At 45.1% G+C, this 15,530-nt stretch overlaps 3 protein-coding genes across 7 annotated transcripts; 1 reads left to right on the plus strand and 2 right to left on the minus strand.

Moving 5' to 3' along the window:
• Window positions 1–71: 71 nt before the first annotated feature.
• and2 (actinodin2) lies at window positions 72–5,613 on the minus strand. 4 transcript variants are annotated; one of them, XM_061296139.1, is made up of 9 exons: window positions 5,478–5,613; window positions 5,293–5,383; window positions 5,147–5,208; window positions 3,417–3,496; window positions 3,266–3,345; window positions 2,366–2,410; window positions 2,022–2,185; window positions 1,034–1,894; window positions 72–677 (listed from the first exon to the last, which is right to left on the minus strand). In XM_061296139.1, exons 2-9 carry the CDS (start codon window positions 5,357–5,359, stop codon window positions 288–290), a joined length of 1,749 nt encoding a protein of 582 aa, XP_061152123.1. In that variant the 5' UTR covers window positions 5,360–5,383; window positions 5,478–5,613; the 3' UTR covers window positions 72–287. The 4 variants fall into 4 exon arrangements, with proteins under 4 accessions (XP_061152123.1, XP_061152124.1, XP_061152125.1 ...); XM_061296140.1 differs by lacking the exon at window positions 5,147–5,208 and having other exon boundaries at window positions 3,417–3,551; XM_061296141.1 differs by lacking the exon at window positions 5,147–5,208 and having other exon boundaries at window positions 5,478–5,496.
• A 143-nt stretch (window positions 5,614–5,756) lies between these two features.
• On the minus strand, window positions 5,757–13,493 carry LOC133166126 (apolipoprotein D-like). 2 transcript variants are annotated; one of them, XM_061296147.1, is made up of 6 exons: window positions 13,365–13,493; window positions 7,912–8,021; window positions 7,421–7,555; window positions 7,162–7,283; window positions 7,009–7,094; window positions 5,757–6,810 (listed from the first exon to the last, which is right to left on the minus strand). In XM_061296147.1, exons 3-6 carry the CDS (start codon window positions 7,532–7,534, stop codon window positions 6,551–6,553), a joined length of 582 nt encoding a protein of 193 aa, XP_061152131.1. In that variant the 5' UTR covers window positions 7,535–7,555; window positions 7,912–8,021; window positions 13,365–13,493; the 3' UTR covers window positions 5,757–6,550. The 2 variants fall into 2 exon arrangements, with proteins under 2 accessions (XP_061152131.1, XP_061152132.1); XM_061296148.1 differs by lacking the exon at window positions 13,365–13,493 and having other exon boundaries at window positions 7,912–12,532.
• On the plus strand, window positions 10,468–15,419 carry samd7 (sterile alpha motif domain containing 7). Its single transcript, XM_061296149.1, has 9 exons — window positions 10,468–10,743; window positions 12,972–13,103; window positions 13,176–13,299; window positions 13,377–13,501; window positions 13,585–13,666; window positions 13,730–14,391; window positions 14,469–14,584; window positions 14,661–14,771; window positions 15,059–15,419. The coding sequence occupies exons 2-9, from the start codon at window positions 13,001–13,003 to the stop codon at window positions 15,314–15,316; spliced, it is 1,581 nt and encodes a 526-aa protein (XP_061152133.1). The 5' UTR covers window positions 10,468–10,743; window positions 12,972–13,000; the 3' UTR covers window positions 15,317–15,419.
• Window positions 15,420–15,530: the final 111 nt, after the last annotated feature.

Below are 15,530 nucleotides of genomic sequence, written 5' to 3' on the forward strand. Positions count from 1 at the left end.
CCGTTTTGTCAAATTCATGGAATTAGTTGGATATGTCTATCACAATAGGGCGTACAAAAAGATCTCAGGGATTCAGCTTTAGTTTTTATTAAGAACTTCATCAAAACGGAATAAATGAAGCGGCTGGGGCAGGAAATCAATATTAAATACACTTTGGGTATCTTGACAAAGGAATGTACAACACCTAACAGTATCTAGCTAACATTCTTTTAACTGTACTTTTGTTTAAAATAAAAATAAAAACTCACATGATTGAAGTTGCTTCATGTTATGCTGTGATTTTTGGTTTAAATCTTGCGCTGGCTCATGATGCCCCAGAGGAAGTGCTCAAAACGAGGGACGGCGGATTTTGTGGCCTCCTTGGTTGATTTCTGGACGGGCCGGGAAACCTCTTTCTCTTCGTCGTCTGCGTCGGCGAGACGCAGGCGACAGTTGTAGTCGAGCTCAGGGTCGCAGTGGGGGTCCGGCAGGATGACACCACCCTTGCCGGGTCCCCGGGCTTGGACAGCGGGGGGTGGCGCAAACTTGTTGCAGGTGGGGTCGAAGGGATGGCAGCGGGGCTCAGGCGGAGCCTGGGCCTTCTGCTGGGGGTCGATCGGGGTGCAGTCTTTGTCATAGTGCACATAGCAATCGTAGCCCTCTTTGGTCTTGCCGCGGATGCCCAGCTTGTAGCCGACCTGATCGATTGATTGATTGATTAATTGATGGGTGGGTTTTGGTCAATACAGACAGACAGTGAAAGCATGATGCAAGAAAAAATCACGAGAGTGTTCTCCCATTATGTCGCAGATTTTTTTTGGGGTCTATTTGCCTCTCGCAGAAATCTGTTGTCTGTAACGCTTATTTTTTTTAGAGCTAGGTAGCGTATCTGAAGCTCGCTCGCAACCAATATTCTAACTGGCCTTTATAAATCAAAATTTAAAAAAAGGCAGTTGGGACACTCCTAAGTCAAGGTACCGACGTATATTACTTAATAAAGAGAATGAAAAAAACGAAAGTCTAGTCGACATGACTCAGGGCGTGACATTCAAACCTGTTGCTCTGGTTGGGACTTGCGCAGGGCAGCGGCGGCCGCCAGTATGCAGTAGGGATCGTAGCGGGGGTCGCAGGTCAGGGGGGCGGCGACGTGGGCGGGCTGGCCTTTGGGAGCGTACTCCAGCACGGGCTTGGTGAGGCCTCCCAGCTTGGTGGCGGTTAGTGGGTTGCAACCGGCGTCAAAAAGCGGGTTGCAATGCTGCTCCTGAGGCGCCGGGTCGTCGCCCAGGCCGGCGGGCGAGGCCACGCAAAGGGGATCCGCCGGGTCGCAGGTTGGGTAGAGACGATGGTAATACCCTGTGGGGGCCTTTTGAACAATCATTGGCTTGCAATAAGGGTCCTTGGGGTCACATTTGAGGGCAGCGTAGGGCAGAGCGGGACCGGCGGCGGGTCGGTAGCCGTACGCCGCCCTCAGGTGGTACTGAAGACACTCGACGTCGTCATGGCTGCAGATCCGCAGCAGCTCAGCCTTCTGTTCCTGGCTCAGGAAGGGCTCCAGGATGGGGGCGTAGTGATAGAAGCCTGTGGGGCTCTTCAGAGCCATGGGCAGGATGGGGGCGGGCGCCTTGGCTGGGGCCGGCGCCGGGGCAGCGGCAGCCTTGGAGGTCAGCGGGAAGAGGCAGTAGGGATCCACGTAGGGGTTGCACATCTGGACGGCGGCGGACTTGACGGGAGCAGGCATCACCATGGCCGCCTTGGGCTTGCTGGTGGACTCTGCGATGCATTCTGGGTCGTCAGAGTCGGCGCACGCCTTGTAGATTTCGCTCAGGTGTTTGAGGTAGTGGTTGAAGGTGGGGCCCTCTTCCGTCCGGTGCTTGTTCTGAAGGTACGCCACGTACAGACGGTCCAGATCCTCCACCTATAAAGTACAAAGTCCTGCTGTAAGAATCTACAAGCAAATAACGGTCCATCAAAACAAAGAAAAAAAAAATCCCAGACTCAAAAGCGGCATGAGAAACTAAATAAGGAATGTTAGTCGCACTCACCCCCTCCTGGTTGTGGCTGTCCATGAAGTACTTGTACCAGCCCCAGAAGTCTGGGGAGTGCCGGAACTGGGGCACCGCCATAACGGGCGCGTTCCTCCTGCGGCGCGCCAACGTCCTCAGGTTGGCCACCACCTCAGCCTTCACGTCATCAGACACAACACCAACTGGAAAGACGGCACTTGAGAAGAAGAACTCCTACGATTGCTGGAAGCTCATTCAGTCGCGTTTTTTCCACACTCCAGCGTGAATAATGCATGAATCTTAGAACTGGATCGCAGCTTTAAATTCAATTATTCCTAAAGAACACAATTATTCATTCAATTATTTATTATCTAGTGGCTTACCTTCATCCTCCTTGCGCTGCTCCAGTGGGACGGCCCCGAGGAACTCTGTTAAGCGCACGCGGGAATCACATTAGCAAGCAAAAGGCAACTTCTCTGACAAGGACCAGATGTTCCGCTTTCCCCGCAAACGGAAGAAAAACCACTGAGGGCCCCCGGGGCGCGAAACGCGGCAGGTGCCCGGACCGTGGCGCCCTGGCAGCACCCGCCCTCGCTTTTAACTAGCATGTGTGTGTTTATACAACAACCGGGGGGGGGGCCACCTCCACCTGTAAAACTTCAAAGTGCAGGCCCTCACACACGCTAATTACGGCTATGCTGCAAAAAGAAAAAAAATATTCAAAACTGTATGCGGATGTGTTTGGTGTGCATTCCCGTGTGGAATTTTACCTTCTGAAGTTTAGCGCCCGACTCGTAAAATGCTGATGCCCTACTCAGCTGATGGAGACAGCGGCTAGGGATTTTAAGCCTATCAAGGTCATCCGTGTTGCATTTAGGAAAAGATGGTTTCATATAAAACGACAGAACAAACCACAAAACTATTTTCTGGTTGCATCTTCTCCTTTTCGGGTCAACAGATCTAACCCTTGTGGAATACGTCATACGTGATTTTAGTAACATTTTAATTGGAGATTAAACTCTTTTTTTATTAGTTATATTTAAAATGATGAGGTGCTAGATTCAGGTTTCGATGTCTTTTTTTACGACGTCTTTAATTTAATAAATTTCCCATTCTTTTTTTGATTATATATATATTTTGCCAGATGTGTATTTAACTTTTGAGCAAGGCATTTGAATGAAATCCAGTTTTTACTGTCCTAAATTTTAACACAGTTGTCATTTTTGATGACCGTAAAATCCATTAAAACCTAAAACATTATATTTATCTTTCGTGCATTTCACCTGGTAAGAAAACGATGGCTAGAAGGAATCCAACGTGGATCAGGGAAGGCGACGACGCCATGCTCCTTTTGAGGCTCTTCCTGCGTGTTAAATAAAAACTGTTAACATTCTGACCTAGACGCCGACTTCAGCAGGACAAAGTGTTACTTACCTGCGCTGGTGTTGAAGGGGTCTCTGTCTTGGGTTCCTCTTCTGCTTGTCGGCCTTAGCTGTCTGGCCCCCTGTGCCTCTCTGATATACAGTATGGGAGAGGCAGGCAGGGGCGGTGGTTTTAAGGAGCCCCCCCCTCCCACCCACAGATCATTAAAAATGAAAACGACAACGCCATGAGAATTGCTGGCGGTTGCTGCCGGATCGGCCGCCACCCCGTCATTAGAAGCCGAGTGGTGCGGAGGGATGTGTTAACAAGAGAAGTGTTCTTTCCTGGCAGGTTTTTGCCATCAGTTGAATTTTTACATTTACATAATGGGCTTATTGGGTGGAAGGGAACAGCTGTTAGCTATTAAATGCACACCGCTGTCAAAACCAAAACAGGAGCCTTGCAAAATGCTCCTGAACCGGGATGATAACACAAAGATATTGTTTCTATTTCTATAGATAATGAATGGGCCTATTACATTTCCCTGAGGAATGCCACTCCACAAATTAGCTTTCAAATTTGTGAGTTGGGGGGTCCAATTTTGGGTTAGGGTTTGAAATTGTGGTTTTCACGACAGCATTAAGGTGACAAATTGGGGTTGGGATTAGTTTAAGAATTAGAACAGCTTCAAATTAGGATTTGGGTTTTAAATTAGTGTTTGAAACTAGGGTTGAAACAAAAACTTTGGGTTTCAAATTAGGATTAGGGTTTCAAATTTGGGCCAAGGAAGTGGTTTCATATTCAAGCTTGAAGCCTGACCTACGATTCCAAGTTAAGATTTGAAGCAAAGGTGTGTAACAGTTTGAAAAATTGATTTTGCTTTTAGATTAGAGTTTTGAAGGCACAATATTCTGTCTCTGATTAATAATTGAACTGGGTTTCATCCATTTCCATTTAACCGATGACGAGCGCGCCAACACTTTTTGTCAGTGTAAACAGCGTGGGAAAAAAAAAAAAGTACAGCACATAAATGATCATTCAGTTTATGATTTTCCTTGAGGCGCCGCCATGCTTTTTTTATGGTAGAGGCACTAAGGAGTGATTAGAGGAAGCAGACTTCCTAACCAGGACACACTAATGAAGCTAAATCTTTTCTGCTACTTGGTGGAAAGTTGAGCCATTAAGCATTCCACGACGCTTGTGGATGCTAAACATATATACAAAACTTGTGTTCTTTTTCTTCTTTTTTCTTGGCACTTGGCTTAATGTCACATGACTGCCACCAACTGATATTGTTCTGCCACTGCAAGGAAACCAGTGTGACCTGATGGTGGCGACACCCCAGTAGGCCTACTTCATAAAAGCATCAATTAATGTCATCATTAAATACCATCTCAGTCTTCCGTGGTGACGTGTCTCTTCGACTACATGGACCACTAAAAATAAAATATGCGTTGGGAGCCCGTAAAAGAGCCTCACGCTGCTTGGAAACGAGACGCTCATGTAAAGGCAGACCCTTGTAAAAGCGACGTGGCGCTTGCGAAGAACATGGAGCGAAAAATCTGGCGCCAATCCCCTGTGATTTCCTCAACTACCAAAATATGAATGTACTTTTTTTTTTGCACACCTCAAGAGAGGTACTGGCTGAAAAAGATACTTGTGTGGCTGGATATAGCACAGGCATGACCCAGATACCAGGCAAACGCGCCCTCTAGCGGTTGTCACAAGGCATGATACTAACACACCACTCATCACTTGTCATGTACAACATGTTTACGGGAGCCCATCATATGTATAATTACTATCCAGGTGTTGCCAGGCGAAAGAATTTTGGGGATGTGAAGAATCCCGCAACATCTGCAGGCTGAGTTTTAAAAAGCAAAATGACAACAGAAGGAAAATTGTATGCCATTAAGCCATGCGAGCAAAATGGCGGGTCTGCACTTACTTGGAAGAATGTTCAGTATGTAGGTCTTGTTGTGCACGATCCATCGCCGTCTGTCACTGGATGACATCGTCCAAAAACAGTTCCTCGAAATCTGCATGGGCAAAAGCAATGGTTGTGTCACAAATGATAAACTGCATTTCAAAAAGCAACCAAAGATCTCCAAACAGAAAGTAAATATGTATTACCTCAATGGACTGCAATGATACTGAAACAGGAAGCAGATATGAGCCCAGATGGGCTGCAGATGATAGTGGCAAGAAAATGTCATATTAAGACAGCCGAGTTTGTTGCGGAGGCCATTTTAAAGTAGGTGTCATCTCCTGCCTGTGGGCATCAAAACAGTGTAGCTACAACAGCAGGAATCTCCTTCGTGAGGCCTTGAAAACCTCTCTAAAACACTCGTTAAACATCTTAACTTTGTGTGATTTCTATCTTGGGGCCGCTCAGTTCAAACCACTCAGACCTAACTGCATCATTGTTTTTAATGAGACTTCATTCATATACAAGGAGTCTGGAAACATAGCTAAGCTTGCACACAATGGCGCTTCGAGATGCCAATGACCCGACTAATGACTTTTTTAAGATATGAGCCATTTTTTTTATTTTTTAGTCTGTGAAATGAGGTTTCGCGCTGTTTATTGTCACTCCCAGTTGAACTAAACATAACACAAGGAGAAGCACACATTGTACCGTATTTTCCGGACTATAAGGCGCACCTAAAAACCTCAAATTTTCTCAAAAGCCGACAGTGCGCCTTATAGTCCGGTGCGCCTTATATATGGACCAAATAGAGAATGATGGATGGATGGAACTTTACCTTTTTAAGTTTACTGATCTATCTGACTGTTTTGTTTCGTACTTATTAAAGTAAACTTTACATATTTATTTTGTGTGTTGTGTGATATTAACATTATTGATATAATGCTATTGTTTTCACCATTTCAAGTTATTAAATTGTGATTGCATTAATGGTGCGCCTTATAGTCCGCTGCGCCTTATATATGGACAAAGTTTTAAAATGGGCCATTCATTGAAGGTGCGCCTTATAGTCCGGTGCGCCTTATAGTCCGGAAAATACGGTATATTTAAATCATGCATTTCAGTCAGCTAGCAGAATGCTAATGCTAAATATCATCTATGTTGCGCTGCTGTAAGCCAGTAAGCAATGGACTGAACTCAAACGGTGCAGCAACACACGTAGACAGACAATAAAAACTAACTCCTCCCCTCTCAACAGAAGCGCCACTAGAAAAAAGAATTATAAGAGCTGGTCATCATTCCAGGGCGCGTCTTTGTCACAGCCCTGCTGCTTGGTGTCCATCATGCGTATGACGTCAATGTTGTTGTTGGCAAAGGTCTCCTTGGCGCCGTCAATGGTTGTTTGGGGCAGCGTACGCGTGCGGCTCAGGATCCAGGCGAAATCCAGGTGGAAGAGACGCAGGATGTCAGTACAGGAGTACACCAGCGCCGTGTTCACGTAGTCGGTGGACAGGATCCAGTAGGGAGAAAATGGCAACACTGATGGATACAGTAATATTACATTTTTCATAGAGGGTAATAAAGTGAGTGATATTGTCTGTCGACATATGTTGCTCCACCATTTGTGTTCAAGTATCAACCGCTTAAAAGGGTTCTAAAACATTTCTTTGGGGAAAAGACCATTTGAGAGTGTTTGTATATTTAATAAAGGGATTAATAAGATTTCACTAAACTCACCGTAAGAGAAGCTTATTCCAAGCTTGGCAGGATTTTTCTGATCCTCAATGACACCGGTTCCTTCGATTTTTCTGAGCTCTCCTTTCCTGTCGATCAATACCATTCTTTTTATAATCCCGGAAATGCCATCGTCATCGCCATCTTTTCACTCACAGTATTTCCGAGCTGACCACTCGAATGGATTTGTCCCCTCTGAACGTAAAATTGGTCTCGATGCAGCGTCCCTTCTCAAACTGCGTCGGCAGTCTGGCGATTTCGTACCACCTCCCCATGAACTGTGACAGGCGCAATGATTGTTGTTCATTGTTGATTAATCACAGCACTTTCATAACCTGAACATGACCTTGACCCCTGGTGGTTTCCTTTCCTTTCCAAAAAGGGCTGCCGCATAAATTGTGCGCGACAGAATTACCTGTCTGAGGTTGAAGGCGGCTTGAACATCGGGTTCAGGGCATGGACCCCAGTGAGGCACCTGACCTCTGACGAGAGGTACGATGAATGCCACCAGTGCCAAAAACAGCTTCATGATGAGCTTCACCTTTGACACCTGACAAAGATGGAAAATGCTATGTTGTAATCACACATATGCTGCTTTATTTTGTATTTGAAATCAGGTGTCTTGCGGCACAAAGCCATTGGTTAGCCCATCCCATTATGTGTTAGCATTAAGCTAGCAGACAGCAAAGTTCTTTTGAATAGACAATTCTCTTTATTTTAAGTTTAGTTTGACCGTAAACTTTCACTTGGAGATGAATTAAAGGTCGAATCCCCGTTTTTGCTATTCTGTAAACAAAATGGATGACATCGAATTCAGACATAACACATCAACATCATTTAAAAATACCTGTAGGCTAGTTTGCTTATGGCCAAACTCGTTTCAAAGTTATGAGAGTAAGTTCTTACCTCCGAGGTGGTCAGGCAGAAGTGTTGCAGCGAGTGAGAGTTGCTTCACAGTGCGTCATGAATTGTGCCTTTGTGCTGGAGCCTTCACTTGATTTCAGACTTGAAGTCAACTATTAGCAGCAAATTGGAATCACGAGGGACGTAGCGGCACATGTTATAAAACTATCTTGATTGGGTCTGCATACAAACATTTCTTTGAATTCCGAAGGGGGTTTTCGCTACAGCTTTATATGTAGAAAAAAAATGTAGAGCATGGAGAGAATCCCAAAGACAATACATTTTTGATGGGTCCACAAAATGGTGACTATGTCCTTAAAATGGCCGCTTCAAACCACAATGGCAGACTTCCTGTGTTTTTTTTTTTTTTTGGTGGTAATATATCGCATTTTGATGGCAAAACGGATACGCTAATAGCTCTCAGCCTATTGGTGTCGTTTCCTGCGGTATTCTGATGACAACAGCATGTTCCCAAATGTGCCGCCACTCAGATTGAAGGCTTATTTTTGGGATTATTCAACCTAAACAATCAGCTCACAGTCAACAAGAGGTAAACAAGATTTAACCAAGACGTAATGCTTCCACTTTAGCGGGATTAGGCGGCAGTGTGAAACGTCCGGATGGCAGATTGTAGCTGTAATTAGAAGAGGACCAAGCAGAAAGAGTGTCTTGTTTGTCAATTTATAGCCATGGAGGTTAAACCCGCTGTGATCCCTTTGCCTCACTGTGACTCTATAATGCCGCCTGCAAACAAGATGGACAGAAATCCCTCATAAAAAGCTTACACAGATTCCTAAATGACCAGTTTAGATGTTTTTTAAGTCCTAATGCTTAATTCCAAAGTCCTTTATTAGGCCTTTTGGAGCGCAAAATGTTGCTAGTGTCGCTCGTGGTAGGCTATCGTTTATTGACCAATTGTGATGTCATGGCTGTTTACAATTTAAAAGGGGCGACACTGGGTTCTGTTTGAAAAGTATAGGCATAAAAAAAAATAAAAAAAAGACAAGGACTCTACCATTATTCCTCTGATGCGCTAATTAGGTGGAAAGTCTTCATCTCTACAGAGCAGGCTGATCGATTATTGAGGGCTGGTGAGTTTATTAGCATACTTTCATTCATTATTCTTATTATTATTGTGAAAAGCTGATGTTCTAAACTTTAGAACATCAGCTTTTCACAATCATTTTTTCTTTAGACTCTAAAGAAAAAACAAGTGCAGATCAGTGCAGAAAAACATCGAGACAAATTCATCTCTGATCGAAACGTTCCCTAAAATTTGTTGCCGACAGAGTGCCAATGATTGAAGGCTGGTGAGGCTCTTGCATTCATTTCTTTTGTTCTTTGCTAACTTCTAAGTGAAAGGCACAGGAAAAATAAATGCAGGCTCTTGGCATGGAAGCATCGTTATGATTTCATTTATCCACTTTCAGCCCGATATATTATTTAAGTTTACTGAGGTTATTTGCATGCCTTTATTTGTTCCGCTTCACTGGGTTTCTGCGTGAAAGGCATGGCTAGATGAATGCAGATCCTGTTGTCCAGGAGGCTATATACCGTATTTTCTGGACTATAAGGCGCACCTAAAAACCTAAAATCTTCTCAAAAGCCGACAGTGCGCCTTATAGTCCAGTGCGCCTTATATATGGACTAAATTCAAACTGGCCCGAAGCATTGTGTCATGAAATCAAGCATAAGTGGCCTGCTGAAGACTATGAATCATGAATCAAAAAGACTATGGATCATTATTTTGTGATTTAAAGTCATTTGTTGCATCTGAAGTTGAAATAAAAAAGATAAAATGGAGAATGATTTGATTTGGATTAAAAATCTGACATGATGCATTAATGGTGCGCCTTATAGTCAGTCCGGTGCGCCTTATATAAGGATTAAGTTTTAAAATGGGCCATTCATTGAAGGTGCGCCTTATAGTCCGTTGCGCCTTATAGTCCGGAAAATACGGTAACTATATATGGCTACATGACTTCATCTATCTATCTATCCACTGCAATTGCAACCTATTTCTGAAGGCTATCAGGGCTAGCCACCCGCCTTCAACCGTCCCGCTTTGCTGTGTTCTGTATGAAAGGTCAATAAATGTGGACTCTACCCTTACGTCTTAATTTTGCGGAAACGTCGGTGGCCCGTGGACAGTGGTCCCGTTTAGAAAACCCGCCTCAAAAGCAGTAGCGGCTGGTGGGCACAAACTGTCATCTTAGGAGGTCTGAGTAGATGATCTGGCCAATTTAGAGGTAATTCTAATAAAGAACCAGCAAGCATGTTTGGGCCAATAGGTCGGCACCCCGTTGATTGCAACACTCCATCAAATAAAAGGCACAAACAAGACTTATGGAAGGATTTTCCAAGCGTTGCGGCATCAGGCTTCTGAGCGGGAGGTCTTTGCTTATTTTGCCGGTGCAAAAAGGGAGCTAAGCGTTTAGGTGTCTTAACTATGGCCTAAAGTGCTAACAAGGGATTAGTGAGGTAAACGTCCAAAGAGGTTTAGCGCTTAAGGAGCAGTGCTGCTTCAGTAATTACACATGAGTTTTTTTGCAAGGTGCACCCGGCCAGTTGGACGGGGGAGATCGCAGTGATGTCAGGGCGAGGGAGGGCTTACCGCCGCGGATAAGGCACGCTAATGGAGATGAAACCAATCGGTATTTAGAAGGTCTTTTTTAGTTAAGGTAGTTAGGCAGCTGGCTGGTGTGGCGGGAAGCTGAGAAAGCGTCGAGGGACGGAACGGGACGCTTCCGATCGGATGTTCAAAGCTGTTTTTTTTGGTCTTATTTTCTTATTGGTTCTGAAGTGAAACAAAGATTCGCTCGCTGGATTTTCAAGGTGAGTCCTTCCGGAAAGAACGTGCTGAAATGGAAGCACTTGACACGATGCTGTACGTTGTTAGTTTAAACAGCATCGGCGTCCATTTCATCAATTGACAAGTGTCAGATTTGGTAACTTCATGTTGATGATCATGTGACTACTCTCAGCCAATCAGCAAATGGGGAAAAAAAGGATTTTTATAGAGCAAAAAAATGACTTCAACTAGACCTATGATTTAAAATGTATTGAGTAGTTTTGGAGGGAAAGGAACAATAATCGGTAACTTAGAACCTTTAAATAAAACCAATCTATATTTTTGTATGTCTTGTAGAAACCATATGTGGTACCTTGACTTGAGTAAAACTGGAAACACTTAGGAGCCACAGAATCAAACAACTTCTCCAAAGTAATTTTGATTAAAAAAAGGAAAGTAAAGGGGTGTTTATCTTTCCTTCAATTCGAATGAATGTTCTGCAGAAGAGTATGGTATGATTGATGGGTTCGCAAGAGGATTTACCCTGCGACCCTTTTTAGGCCTTGACCCTGCTTTAATTGTTCAATCACCGCTTGCCGCTGACAAGCTGCGTATAATGGAATTGTCCATGTGTAACTGAGAGTCGGTGAAGCTTTACCGCGTGTGCGTGTGCGCGTGCGTGTATGTTTGTGTGCATGTGTGTGTATGTGTTTGTCAGGAGGATTAAGAAAAGGCGAGACAATGTCTGATATGACCTCCTCTATAGGCTGCAGATAAGTCGTCAGCAATTTTTCCCTTTAATTCATTCTTGTAATGGGATTACGTGGGCAACAGTAAGTCCCAAGGAGTCCAATCCCCTGCGCATTAGGCAGCCAGCCGCCTGTCACACAAATACTGCCAGCGCTCGCTCACCTTTCGTTAAGGCTATTCTCTTTTGAAAATAAGAATATTACTTATGACGTTGGAGAATTCTTCTGAACTATTGTTTACACACCAGTATTGAGAATAAATCGACAATGAGGTGAGGTGAGGTTATTTGCAACATAATTAAAAAGCAATACAAAGAAAAAATTGTTTAATAATAGTAATGTAAAAAATGTGGGTTATTAATACAGTATCAATCATTTGGTTTTCATTTTGTTTGTATTTTTTAATCAATTGTAAATATTTTAATAATCATTTGTGACGCAAAAATAAATTGATGAATGACAGGATTAACTGATGCCTTTTTCCTCCTATTTTGAGTGTATTCATATCCATGAGTGAATTATTACCATTCCAACAAGAATGTTTTGCTAAACAACCATAAATAATCTCTAAACTTCCCCTGAACCCGAATTAAAAACGCCTCTCATTTTTGTTTGCTGCGATCGCCTCGGGGTTCATGAAACATTTTTTTTTCATATTGATTTTGTCGCCACAAATGTGGCAGGATTAACACAATTTGATTGTTTAAATGTTGAGGTAATCCGATAATCCTTCAACAAGCGAGATGCGTTTCCTTACAGCGGCCCCCGAGCAAAGAGTTGACTGCACACAAAACTACATTTCTGAGCGTATGGCATATGTCTATATGTCAGGTGTGTCATGCTGGCCGCATAGCACCACATCAACCCACTGTGCCCCCCCCATATTTATCCCTGAGGTGTTTCTAGGACATCCTGGGTGCTAATTGGGGCTAATAGGCTTTGCACTCTGGGTGTCTTGTCCAGGATGCTTACAGACAAGGTTTGCTGGGGGTAAAACTCTAAACGTGAGGATTACCTCCGACACATCCTGTTAAAGTGCTGTATAGCCACGATTTAGCTAATAGGATCCAGGGGGAAGTGTGGGGGAGTCGAGTGGGGAGGAAGGTGGGAGATGGGATGGGGGGGGGGGGGGTCAGCAGATGTAGCCGGCAGACTGTTGCTTGACTAGCGGGGGGGGATTACAAACCTCGGATAAGATGCTTTGAGAGGGAACACTTGAGAGGTGGTCATCATGCGCAAGGTTAGTGGCAGGGGACACAGTAAATAGACATGCTGCAAGTTTGTAAAGGTAAACATTCAGTCAAATGCCGATGTGGATTACTGCTGGTCTTAACAGTATTTAATAGTGACATGCCAAGATACTTTGAGATAGTATTTTATGAACTGCTGCCTCTTGGTGGTGCATATGAAGAATAGCAATGTTTACTCGTCGAGACAGCCATTTTTCTTTTCATCAATACGCGCATTATACTGTAATTCTAGCTCATTTTGAAGCCTTTTCATTTGTTTCCTATTTTGTGCAGCATCCTCGTGGTGGCCCGAGGAGCGTACTATGACCCCTCGCGAGCAGCTGAGGAAGATGACGGCGCTGGGAGAGCAGGGAGCTATGGATGAGAAGCACTGGTACCGGCTGGTCAACGGCATGTCGGCAAACGGTAAGAAAGGAAGGACGACTATGCGATTTTCTTAACGGTATTCCGGTAACCAAGTGTGCGTGTGTGTGGCAGAGTTAAGGCAAAGGCAGGAGATGATGCTGAGGAACCAAATGGCCATGGCGCCACAGATCCTCACTCAGGGTCAGCAGAGGTTACAGGGGGTCCCGACACCATTTGAACCTCGTTTTATGGAAAGGTTCGGGAGGCTCCAACTCAAATTTTGGCGATCTTACCTAAGTACAACATCAAAAATGAACCTACCTCCTCTCTCAGGGAATTAGTGCCGCCAGTCGAGATGGTACCGCCGGATGGAAGGCAGATGCACATGGGATCTCACCTGGGCCCGCCGCTGGCGCCACCTGCTGGCGTCCTACCGGGGCGAACCTTTCCAGGACCAGGTGAGAACACACACACAGAGTTTCCAGTCAGTTTGTTTCTCATCCCTAAGGTTAAGAGTGTAATGTGTGTGTCTTGCTTTCAGCTGGCTATGGCTTCCTGCCCTCGGAGCCCATGGAAACGGCTGCCCGACGACAGGAGCTCATTCACAAGCAGAACATGGCCAGGTGAGCGTATGTTCACCATCAAACAAAAGATTCAACCAAGTACAATGATCATCTTGTGTTCAGAATGGAGATGAACGCCATTTTGCATCAGAAAGAGCTGGAGAACGCCCACCAAAAGGGTCTGATGGGCATGGAAAACCCCATGTCGTACCCTTCCAACCCCATGGCCTTCAGAAACCGCCAGCGCATGCCCGACGGTCACGACGTCTTTGTCCACCGGCCCACGCTGGACGACCTCCACTCAAACGGCATCCTTATGACAGCCAGCCCCTATCCCCCGATGGGCACGCTGCACAGAGAGCGGGGCCGGCGGGTGGGCCGGCGGCCCGCCGCGCACAAGAGCGTCGACCACCCCGGCGGTCACGTCAAAGGCCCGGCTGAAGACAAAAGCGTGGAGCGGAGTCCCGGGGGTGCTTCTGGCGGGGAGGAGAAGGAAGTGGACTTGAAGGGGGAAGTGGGAGAGGAGTGTTCTGTCAGCAAGGCGCACCACCCAGCCAAAGTGGACTCGGAAGCGGCTGCAGGAGGCAGGAAGATCTACAAGGAGGGCGAGGTGGGCCTGCGTAAGGGCGGCGCTCCGGGCCAGCGCGTGGACGCCAGCAACAATGGAGCCAACGACAAGGACGCTCCCAGCCAGTGTGCCGCCTTCCAAGACAAGTTCATGTATCCACCCCAAGGGGGGATGCCTTACATGTTCCCTGTTGCCGGGAATGGCTTCCTACCTGCCGGTGCGTTTGAAAACAAACATTGCTCAAATGATTAGTGATGATGATGATGACGATGATGAAAACAATTGGCTCCTCAGGTCCGCCCAATGTCTTCCTAAACGGTGACGAGGTATCCGAAGACATTCGGAAGTGGAGCGTCAATGACGTTTACAACTTTATCACCACCATTCCTACATGTTCAGAGTACGCTCAGGTGGGTGTCTCCATTTGCGTTATCTTTCCCATTCAATGCGGTCACGCTCACAAAAGAAAACCATTTGACCGTGCAGACGTTTAAAGACCACATGATTGATGGCGAGACACTGCCCCTGCTGTCAGAGGAGCATTTGCTGGACACACTTGGACTTAAACTCGGGCCTGCTCTAAAGATCCGCTCTCAGGTAATGTCATCAAATGGAAGTAAAAAAAAAAAACTCAAATGAGAATAATTGACGAAAATGAAAGGAAATCAAATTAACTTGCAATTCGACAAAAATAATAAGTGTCGTGAAATCAAAACTCAAACTAAATGAAATGGAAGAAAATGACAAATACATTGTAAATTAAACAAATAAAATAAAGCTAAACCAGTCAATTCAAAAAAATCATAATATACAAAGTGGATTGCATAAAACCGGAATGAATACATCTAAAATAAGTTTTATTTGATGTTCTCTCACCTCAACAGGTGTCGAGGCGCACGGGCAGCATGCTGTACATGATGAACCTTCCGCTCCCCGCTGGCCCCTTGCAAGGCGCCCCAGACAACAAGCCTGGCGACCATTCATCGGAGATGGGCTCACCTGGGAACTGTAACAGCGAAGAGATGATTATCATGGCGGCGAGCCCCCGGGAAGCCATCGACGTCCTGAAACCCGCCGAGCACCTCTGCGAGCCGGACAACACTTCCCCTCGAGCTAAAGAGTTAACCGCCGAGCCCATTTGAACTCTCTGGTTAGCCAAAACAGCAGCACAAATTCAATGTATTTATTTATGTAGCGTCATTGGAATTTGATACACCCTTTTGAACTGTTTAAACGGATTGTAAATAAAGGTTTGTTTTACATTGGATTACTCACTTATTAAAGTGATAAGAGATATTTATTGTAGTTATAGATCGACGCCATGTTGGAAAATCACAATACAGTGGTGCCTTGATA

The sequence above is a fragment of the Syngnathus typhle genome, linkage group LG13, assembly GCF_033458585.1.
Source record: "Syngnathus typhle isolate RoL2023-S1 ecotype Sweden linkage group LG13, RoL_Styp_1.0, whole genome shotgun sequence".
Taxonomy (NCBI): Eukaryota; Metazoa; Chordata; class Actinopteri; order Syngnathiformes; family Syngnathidae; genus Syngnathus; species Syngnathus typhle.